Source organism: Seriola dumerili, unplaced genomic scaffold (genome assembly GCF_002260705.1).
Source record: "Seriola dumerili isolate Sdu_G_001 unplaced genomic scaffold, Sdu_1.0 BDQW01000153.1, whole genome shotgun sequence".
In the NCBI taxonomy this organism is placed as follows: domain Eukaryota; kingdom Metazoa; phylum Chordata; class Actinopteri; order Carangiformes; family Carangidae; genus Seriola; species Seriola dumerili.
The window spans coordinates 1,085,417-1,094,587 of record NW_019174408.1 but is presented as its reverse complement, the minus strand read 5'-3'; the positions used below and the strand labels follow the sequence as shown (position 1 = coordinate 1,094,587).

The 9,171-nt window shown below is 43.0% G+C and overlaps 1 protein-coding gene across 1 annotated transcript in view; it reads right to left on the bottom strand.

Annotated features, from left to right (window-relative positions):
• Window positions 1-3,914, bottom strand: part of LOC111226297 (tyrosine kinase receptor Cad96Ca-like) — an 8,079-nt gene extending 4,165 nt beyond the window's left edge. The window contains exons 1-8 of the mRNA XM_022751366.1: window positions 3,677-3,914; window positions 3,441-3,529; window positions 3,270-3,363; window positions 2,009-2,141; window positions 1,895-1,978; window positions 1,584-1,722; window positions 471-569; window positions 228-388 (exon numbers count right to left, since the gene is read on the bottom strand). Of these exons, the coding sequence (XP_022607087.1) occupies window positions 228-388; window positions 471-569; window positions 1,584-1,722; window positions 1,895-1,978; window positions 2,009-2,141; window positions 3,270-3,363; window positions 3,441-3,474 (744 nt within the window). The 5' untranslated portion in view covers window positions 3,475-3,529; window positions 3,677-3,914. The remainder of the gene's footprint in view (window positions 1-227; window positions 389-470; window positions 570-1,583; window positions 1,723-1,894; window positions 1,979-2,008; window positions 2,142-3,269; window positions 3,364-3,440; window positions 3,530-3,676) is intronic.
• Window positions 3,915-9,171: the final 5,257 nt, after the last annotated feature.

Here is a 9,171-nt window from a genome sequence, read left to right as displayed (position 1 = left end):
GAAGTCCCCCCCCCCCCCCCCCATGTGGTTTAAAGAAACTTCCTCAGACATGACATCAGAAAAATATATAATATATATATATTTCCATTATTTTATTTACTTATTTTATTTTATGTTATTTCTCTCTTTCATTATCTCTGACGTCTCCTGTGTTGTCTCTTGTATTTTGGAAAATTCAATAAACAAATTGTTCAGAAGCAAAAGAAGAGAGAAAGACGTCTCTTCACCATCTTGGAGCGCAGGTGCTGCATGGCCAGAGCGATGTGGTAGGAGGCGATGGTGAGGAGGCTCTGCAGCTCAGGGTCTGCACTCAGGTTTGCTCTGTTGGTCTGCAGGAAGGTCCTCAGGGTGCCGTAGCTCACGTACTCCAGGATCAGGATGTAAGGCTCTGCACCAATCACAACACAGTCAGACCTCCACAGGTTAGAAACTCTCTCTCCTGCAGGAACCAGCTGCTCTATGTCTCTCACCCTCAGTGGTGTTCCAGTCCAGTAACTGGAGGATGTTCTTGTGGTGCATCAGTTTCCTCATGATGGAAACTTCTACGTCCACGTGTTTGGGACGGACGCCTCGAGGGAGAAACACACAAACGTCAAACAAATGAAAATCTTCTTTCTTTCAGCTTAAAGATTTGTTAAAAATAAAATTAAAAATGACCAAAAAAAGATTCGTCTCTGTCTTTGACTTCATGTGTGTTCCTGGAACGAGGCGTGTCTGGTGACTTTTTAAAATGACATGGCGTCACAATGAGATCATGGTAACACTCACACATGTGAAAACACTGTCTGTCTAACAGGTGTGAAGACACCCCACGCTCTGACAGCAGGGGAGGAAGAGGAAGAGGTGGATTTATCTTCATGTTGTCCTTCACACCTTCCTCCCACAGCTTCAACATCCTAAACTGAGCTGTTATTATGTGTCAGGCAGCAAATACGACTAATGTTAAACACGTCTCACATGAGACAGGAGTTCATGGTGCTGCAGTGGGAACAACACTGACACATTATCACTGTCTAAACACACAGTGATTTATTTACACATCTAGCAGAAACCATCAGTCATCTGGAGGCAGGTTTGTGTCGGTGTTCCCGCTCTTTTAGCTCTGTGTTTGGTCTCCACCAGCTCCTGAGGGAAACATCTGACTCTTTAGCTGCTAAACGCTGCACTGTGTTCACCGGCTGAGTCTGTCAGCTGAGCGTGAAGCTGAAACTGTGAAAACCAAAACAAGACACACTAAAATGCTCCAGTCCTGTCTCTAGTTTTAAACTCTAGTTTTAAAATCTAGTTTAACTACTCTAACTTCCTGGTCCAGAAATCTGGATCAGGCCATGAGCATCTTTTCAGAACAGTTTTTACAGCCACTTTAACAAAGAACCTTCCTTTAATGTGAAACACTGACATTGATTGTTATCAGTCAAGTTGTCATGGCAACCACCTAAAGAGAGATAAACAAGGTTTGCTATGAGTGGTTTTGCTCGTGTTGAAACTAGAAGATGTTTTTCAAGAATATCTCATGAAATATGAAACTTAACACAAGTTTAATGAGATCAATAAAAACATGACTTCACACGGGTCAGCTGTACCTTCTTTGCTGATCTTGCATGTGAACATGTTGTGGCCCTTACACGTCCCCCTGCTCATCCTCGCCTGGTAGAAGACGCCCTCCTTTCCCGCTTTGATCAGCTGCAGCAGGTTCAGGTCTGACTTCATGAAGCCAGGATCCTGACAGAGACCACGTGAAATATGAATGAAATATTAACGAGGCCGGTGGCTGATGATGATGAAACTGATGATCTAGACAGACAGAAATCAAGCGCTCCTAAAGCAGTTCTATCACCTGACATCATGAGAACATTTCTATCTGCCTCCTGTGGTGACGTGAGAACGTGGGTACCTGCTGCAGGCCTTTCCACAGCTTCCTGGACGAGGACCTGACTGTGCTGCCCTTCTGCAGGGGAGTCTGGAGAGGAAGCTCCTCCTCCTCCTCCTCCTTCACCTGCTCCACCGCCGCCGCCACCGCCGCCGCCGCAGCTGCTGGGAGCGCCCTCAAAGGTGTGATGGGAGCTTCCAGCTGAGGGTCAGAATCCAGCAACAACTTCCTCCCCTGCAGCTCCCGGACGGTCCGGACCAAAGATCGATACCTGTGAGAAAATGGAGCGAACCAACGGAAAACACTGAAAGACCTGGGGGAGATTTGTTGTTTACTGGAAAGAAAATACAGACAAATATATCTGTGAAAAACAAAATCTGGAGTGGATACTGTTGCTATGGTAACAGCTTTGTCTCCAGTTGGAGGGCAAAGAACATATTTCAGAATGAATCCAGGAGTAAAACATGAACTGTTTCTGACATTGAATGAAAATAAAACAAGAGTCTCCGGACCATCTGCTAAATGCTAATCTTAGCACTGACAGTGTTAACATGCTGTGTAGCAGGTTGGAATATCTTTACCATCTCATCCTGACAGGACGTAAATGTCTGTAGCAAAACCAAAACTTTCAACCTGCTGATGGCGCTAGAGATAAACTCAGGGGGATCTGATTATCTGTATGATGATTCTGTAAAATAAATTGAGTCACTGAAACTGAGACCAAAACCTCAACACAGACTTTCTCAAATGTCATTTTTCTAAAATTAAAATATTCTAAATAATGTAATATAATATAATATAATATAATGTAATGTAACATAATATAATAGAAGAAATGAATTTTCCCTCACTGTGTAAATCTTTCTTTAGCTCATCGAAACATAAAAGCAGCACAAAAGCAATTACCATTTAAAACTGGTAACATTTACAACAAAGGTGAAAACAACAAACCAGAGGCAGACAACACCAACAAACAAACAAACAAACAAACAAACAAACAAACAAACAAACAAACAAACAAACAAACAAACAAACACTGAAAACCAGTGTCAGTCGTTCGGTCTCTGGTACATTTCTGCAGAAATGTGTGCTGTAGTTCAAACAACACATGAAACTAATAACATTAACAATGATTGAGTTTCATTTGCAGGTATTTAATCATCATTAATGTCAGTCACACCTGTGCTGTTACCTGCTACGACAGGTGAGCCAGCTGAGAATGAATCAGTTTTGACAGAATATGATGCGAGACTGTGCGACCCGACCGGGGAACAGCAGCTCTACGTGCTGTATATCTATGTACTGACTCAAGTGACGGCACCTGTTCTTTCAGTCTTGAATGTCGAACTTTGTGTTTTCATAAACAGATTTATGTCACATGAACTTTTCCGACTCTTACTTTCTGAGACACATGACGCCCAGCAGAGTGAAGATGAGGACGGTGGCGGAGAGGAGTCCAGTGAGGATGAAGACGAGCGGCTCCGGGATCTGACCTGAAACAGACGCAAACGCTCAGCTGCAACACGCTCCAGTGTGATGTGAGAGTCACCTGTGAAGCCTGAGAGCTCACCTGAGCAGTTAGCTTCACTGGAGTTAGCAGACATGATGTCGTCTGTTCACTGAGGTCAACACGAGGAGGAAGAGGAGGAGAACGTCAGTCTGAAGAAAAGATGAGAGCGTGTTAATATGAATTTAATCAACAGTCAGACAAATTAGTTTCTCGTAAAAGTTTAATCACAACATGATGAATTTTGTAGAAGCTGAAAACCCATGAACTTTAAACACATCAGACACAGAGCAGCTTACCTGTGTTTTCTGATAAAGTCCATCCTGACTGATCAGGGACCAGCTGGTGTCGATCTGCTCTGGATCATTCTGTTTGGATTCTGTGAAAAACTTGTCAACAGCCGCAAGTCGTGTAAACCTCTAACCTGAGTGTGTGTGATCAGCAGCAGCAGCAGCAGCAGCAGCAGCAGCAGCAGCGTTCCTCCTGCCAACCACAACAGAAGCAGAGGAAATGAACAGAAGGGAAGGTGGTTTGAGCTGCACGCCTCTCTGTATCACACTCAGAGAGACTGTCGACCCGCCGGAGACTGAACTATGATCACCCCCCCACACACACATTTAAACTCAGTCTGTACAGGCAGCAGTTGGGGACAAAAAGCTTATTTGACATGTGAAATGTAAAACGATAAAACAGGTTTAACCAAAAATATTAAAGCTCCTCAGTGTAAAGGTCTGTGTCCATGTGTAGTGTGATTATAGATCAGCTCTAGCTTCTATATTAATACTGTGAAAGTATCAAAGCCTCAGTCCACAGAGAAATGCACACAGCCTGTATTCAGAAACTGAGCCTTAAAACCAGCCGTCAGGACTTCTGGAACTTTGTGATGTCACAACAAAGCAGTCACCAAGCCCCGCCCACCTGGACCCACCATCCAAACCTTGCAGGATTTGGTTTCTCTGAGTGTTTTTACCTGAAATCTGCTATATTTTTATTTGATCACTCAGAAAACAGTCAGCCAATCAGAAGAGAGGCTCAGAGCCTCCTCTCTTCTGATTGGCTCACCGACCTGTTGTTACTAGAGCTCCAGAGAGAAGCCTGAGAGAGGAGATGTGAAACTACACTGAGATGGTTTTTATATCTTCTGATGGATCAACACTTCAAATAAAACACAGAAGAAGAAACATGGAGCTTTAAAATGAACATCCACACATTAGCATGCTGCTAACATTTAGCACAACACAACCTTTAGCAGATTTCACAGTATTAATATAGAACCTAGAAGCAGCATCTTTACGCTCTTTGAGGTGGAGCTAATTTTACTGTTGGGATATGCATCTGCTCATTACTACAGCTCACCTCTGGTCCACAATTTTTGCACAAACTATTATAATAATATAAAGTAGAATACAGTAGAAATACTCAAGTGAAGTACAAGTACTTGAGTGGAAGTACTGGATTGACTGATGGTAGTCTAGAGCAGAGATCAGGATAATGATGATAGTTCCTGTGTTTTCTGTTTTTTTGTTTTAGAGCATGATGGTTTGTTTGTTTCCTCTAAACTTTAGTGTAGTTGATTTAACGAGCATCCGATTCGCCGTGTTAATTTAACACATTTGTGTTTCCACTACCAACAGGTCTTATGTTGCTTCCCTCTTCTCCAAACTGCGAGCTGGGTTGAGACACTTGATGTTCGAGGGACCAAAATGTGTCAGTGAGGATGAGAAGAAAAGCCCCTTCACGTGGTGCGAGGACAGACACATGTTTGATTCTGGGAAGTGGCTGCAGAGACCCTGAGTGTGGTTTCCTCTCTGCAGACAGACAAACTGCAGCAACAACAACAGATCATGATGACACTTCCTTTATAGTCACACAGTTTGAATTTACTCTTAATAATGAAAATTGAATCAACAATTACTGCGAGTTTAGCTCATGAAGAAGAGGAGGGGGTGGAGCTGTAGTTACTGTCATGTTCCACAGTGGAAGCTTTTCCTGTACTGTGGCAGTGGACGAGCTGCAGAATAAACCTTCTGGCCCAACAAAGGCCTGAATCCTCGGCCCGAGTCTGGCCCGTATACTTCCTCATCTGGGCAGATTCCAGCTGTTATCCTCTGGTATTGACTGAAAGCTGAAAGATTTTCCAGATGTGGCCGTAGAATCATGCCGTATATGGGCCAGATTTGGGTCGTGGAACCCGGTGTATACTGGGCCTGAATTTATGCATAAATAAATGTGGCCCATACTTGGAGGGCCACATTTATGTCCATACGGAGGACAACAGCTGGAATTTGCCCAGATGTGGAAGTATACGGGCCAGACTCGGGCCAGGGATTCAGCCATACGTTACAAAGTTTCATTTTGCTGTCTGGGATCTCGTTTTCTTAGATGTTTGGACATTTCATGTCGCTACAGTAGCAGCTAAGGGAAGGTTATCTGCTCCTTTTGTTCCTGAACCAACCAGCTGACCACCAGTCCGACAGTACCGAACACAGATTGGTCCAAAACATTTATTCTGACGTCCGTGTTAAGACGTTATATTTGCACGTCTAAAGACGACAGAGTATGTTGTGTTATATTTGGGAGACACCACTTCATCACATTCTGAGGGGAAACCACACAGACCTAATCATTTTAAAGGAAGAAACAATTCCCCATTCACCCTATGACCTATGACCTTTTACATAATATTTACATACTGTACATATATATACACATATATATAATATTGACATTATTAATATCTGCATTTTTTTATAGGCCACTACTTACTGAGAAAAATGTAACTTCAATATCATAACTGTCATTTAATGTGGTGTGTTTGCCACTTGCAGCAGTATTAGAGCACAAATGGAAGTATTGATGGATGTTCATAATTAGCATGTTAGCACGGCATTTTCTGTCATCTAAGATTTGACGTCTTAACAAAGAAGCCAAAATAAAGGTTTTGGAACCAATCCACGTCCGTCCTGCAGCCACGCCTCTGACAGGACTAAACAGGAAAGACTCAGGACACAAATGAAACCGCGCGTCAGTCTGCCGCCATCGTTTCCTCTGCAGAATTTAATTGTTGCTTGGGTATTTTGTTACAGATCAACGGTATCACTCCATATACAACTACAAGTACAGTATTTTGTACAGTTCATATTCAAATACATAGTTTTCATTGGCTTATTTACAAAACACATTTTTTTTTTTTTATGTACATGTTTTCATGTCAGTGCAATGTCACTTTCTTTCAGCAAACACTTTACAAAAAAAAGTTCTTTAAATTAACACGTCCGGTTCAGATCCGACAGGAACGAACTTAAATAAAAAGAGGCTACAGACACTGACGGACAGCTCAGTAGTAGATTGCATCGCCTGCAACACTGAACTATTCTTGTGGTGAGGTGGGGGGGGTTGGGGGGCAGCGAGGGGCGGGGCTTCCGGACACAGGTGGGGTGGGGGGGTGGGGTTTCAGATATTAGTTTTATAGGATCTGTGTTCGCCCGTCTTCAGCGTCAGAGCTCAGTTTAGAAAATCTTTGTTCCGGGATTCATGAAACTTGTGCTGAAATTAACCTCGACTTTTACACGGTTTGAGCTACAGGTGTGGTTAGCTTAGCATCACACACGTAGCACACGTTCGAGGGCACATTCACAGCCACAGAAGAAGAAAATAAATTGACGGCTATTGCACCTTTAAACCCACAAAGTCCTCAAGAGACAAATCCTCTAAAACTTTCCCTTTGAGCCACGAGATGACAAACACACACTGGACGTCGTCTGCAGCTCGGCGCGACGGCGTCAGGATGGAGGAGAAGAAACAAAGAGCCGGGCAAGCGAACATAAATATCACTCGTATGTACATTTCCATTTGTTCAACAAACGTTCTCTTTGCAAAAAGGAAAATAAAGTTTCATTCAGTGACAGACATCCGCCATGACGCCATTAACGCCATTAACGCTATTAACGCCATTAACGCTATTAACGCCATCTTCTCATAAATACAGCAGCTAAAAAAGGAGGCGAACACAAGAAGACAGAGCGGGAAACCATCAGAGCCACCGAGCGTCTGTTCACAGTGATTAGACTGAACCCTGCGCAGGAGCAGCTCACTCACACTCTCTCACACACACACACACACACACACGCACGCGCGCACACACACACACACGCACGCGCGCACACACACACACACGCACGCGCGCACACACACACACACGCACGCGCGCACACACACACACACGCACGCGCGCACACACACACACACGCACACACACGTCTCTGCTGCTGTTTGTTCATTTCACACCTCAACACGTCAAACCTTCAGATAAAAACAGGAACCGAGTTCAGATTCAGATCAAAGACAAAAAGAAAGATTTTCTACATGTCGGGTCCAGTGATGTCACACATCTAATAAACAGTCCGGGGGCCGGTTGCACCAAAAACCCTTAAGTTAAGACTTTCCTTAAAGTCTGAGTTAAGGTTTCCTTAAAATAAAAACACCATTAAGTTTTCTCCTTAAGGTTTCCGTGAAGTTCCCGCCCAAACAACAGGAGGACGAGACACCGTGCTCCTTTAATGCTGCCGGCTTTGTTTGACAATAGATAGCAACAATGGTCTCCATGGAAACAGTAGAATTTTACTGCTGTAAAATGTCTTTCACTACCGTAAAATACTTTTTTATCCTAACTAAGGACCTTAAAACCTTTTTAAGAGATTCTGTGCGTCTCCCTTAAGTAGCTCCATCAGCTAAGGAGAAATTAACCTTTAAGTAGAAAACTTAAGGTGTTTTGTGCGACCGACCCCAGATGCCAAACAGTGACCTTAAACCATGTGGTGACACAATGTGGGTCTGAGATTACTGAGTCATGTTTTCATGTTTAAAATGGAGTTTAACAGTTAAATTATCTATTAAATAAATATTTATTAATTGATCATTTAATATTGAAAATTTTCTGAAGACGACTTGAAATGTTTTGGTTCCCTGTTGCCAACATTTACACCAGGAGTTCATTGAGTTTAATTAACTGAAGGTGCATTTGAATTAGAACACAGTCTCTGTTTCCCCGGTAACTAAAAATCACACCTCCATCACCTGCTTTCAGGAAACAACCAATGGAACCAATCACGGCAGGGTTAAGCCCTTATTATGGCGCAGGGGAAACAGTGATACAGGAGCCGCCCCCCGTTCAGTTCATGTTATCACTCTAACCGTTCTTTAAAATGTGGTTTCAAAGACAAAAACCACAGAGCTCGTGCTGGCGCTGACATGTTGTGGCCTTTAAAGAGTAACTTAACACCTTCTGTTAAAGAGGAACTCCATGATCTCACCTGAGTCTGAGTTAATGAACAAACAAAGAAAGAAAGAAAAAGAAGAAACACGTTTGAAATCCGGGGGAGGTGGAGTTAGGAAGAAGTGATCTTCTACAGCCGCTAACACACCTCAACATCCAATCAAGCTGCTGGCAGTTGAGTCTCATTTTGGTTTGGCGTTCGCGGTCTACGACTGGCCACGCCTTCGTAGGACACGACCCCTGAACCGGGACAGAGCTGATCTGATTCCCGCTGTCATGGTGAGTTCAGGGGAGTTACGTTACTCTTTAAATGTTATCATGTGATTCCCCTTATAAAGGATTTATAAATGGCTCATAAAGATGTTATTAACACTTTATAACTCATCAAGTTACTAATATTCATAACTGGTAACAGGAGCCTTATAATAAAGTGTGTAATCATCATTTATGAATGAGTTACTATAAGGCTCCAGTTATATATGAGCTATATATCAATATATGGATCAATGTGTGAAAACT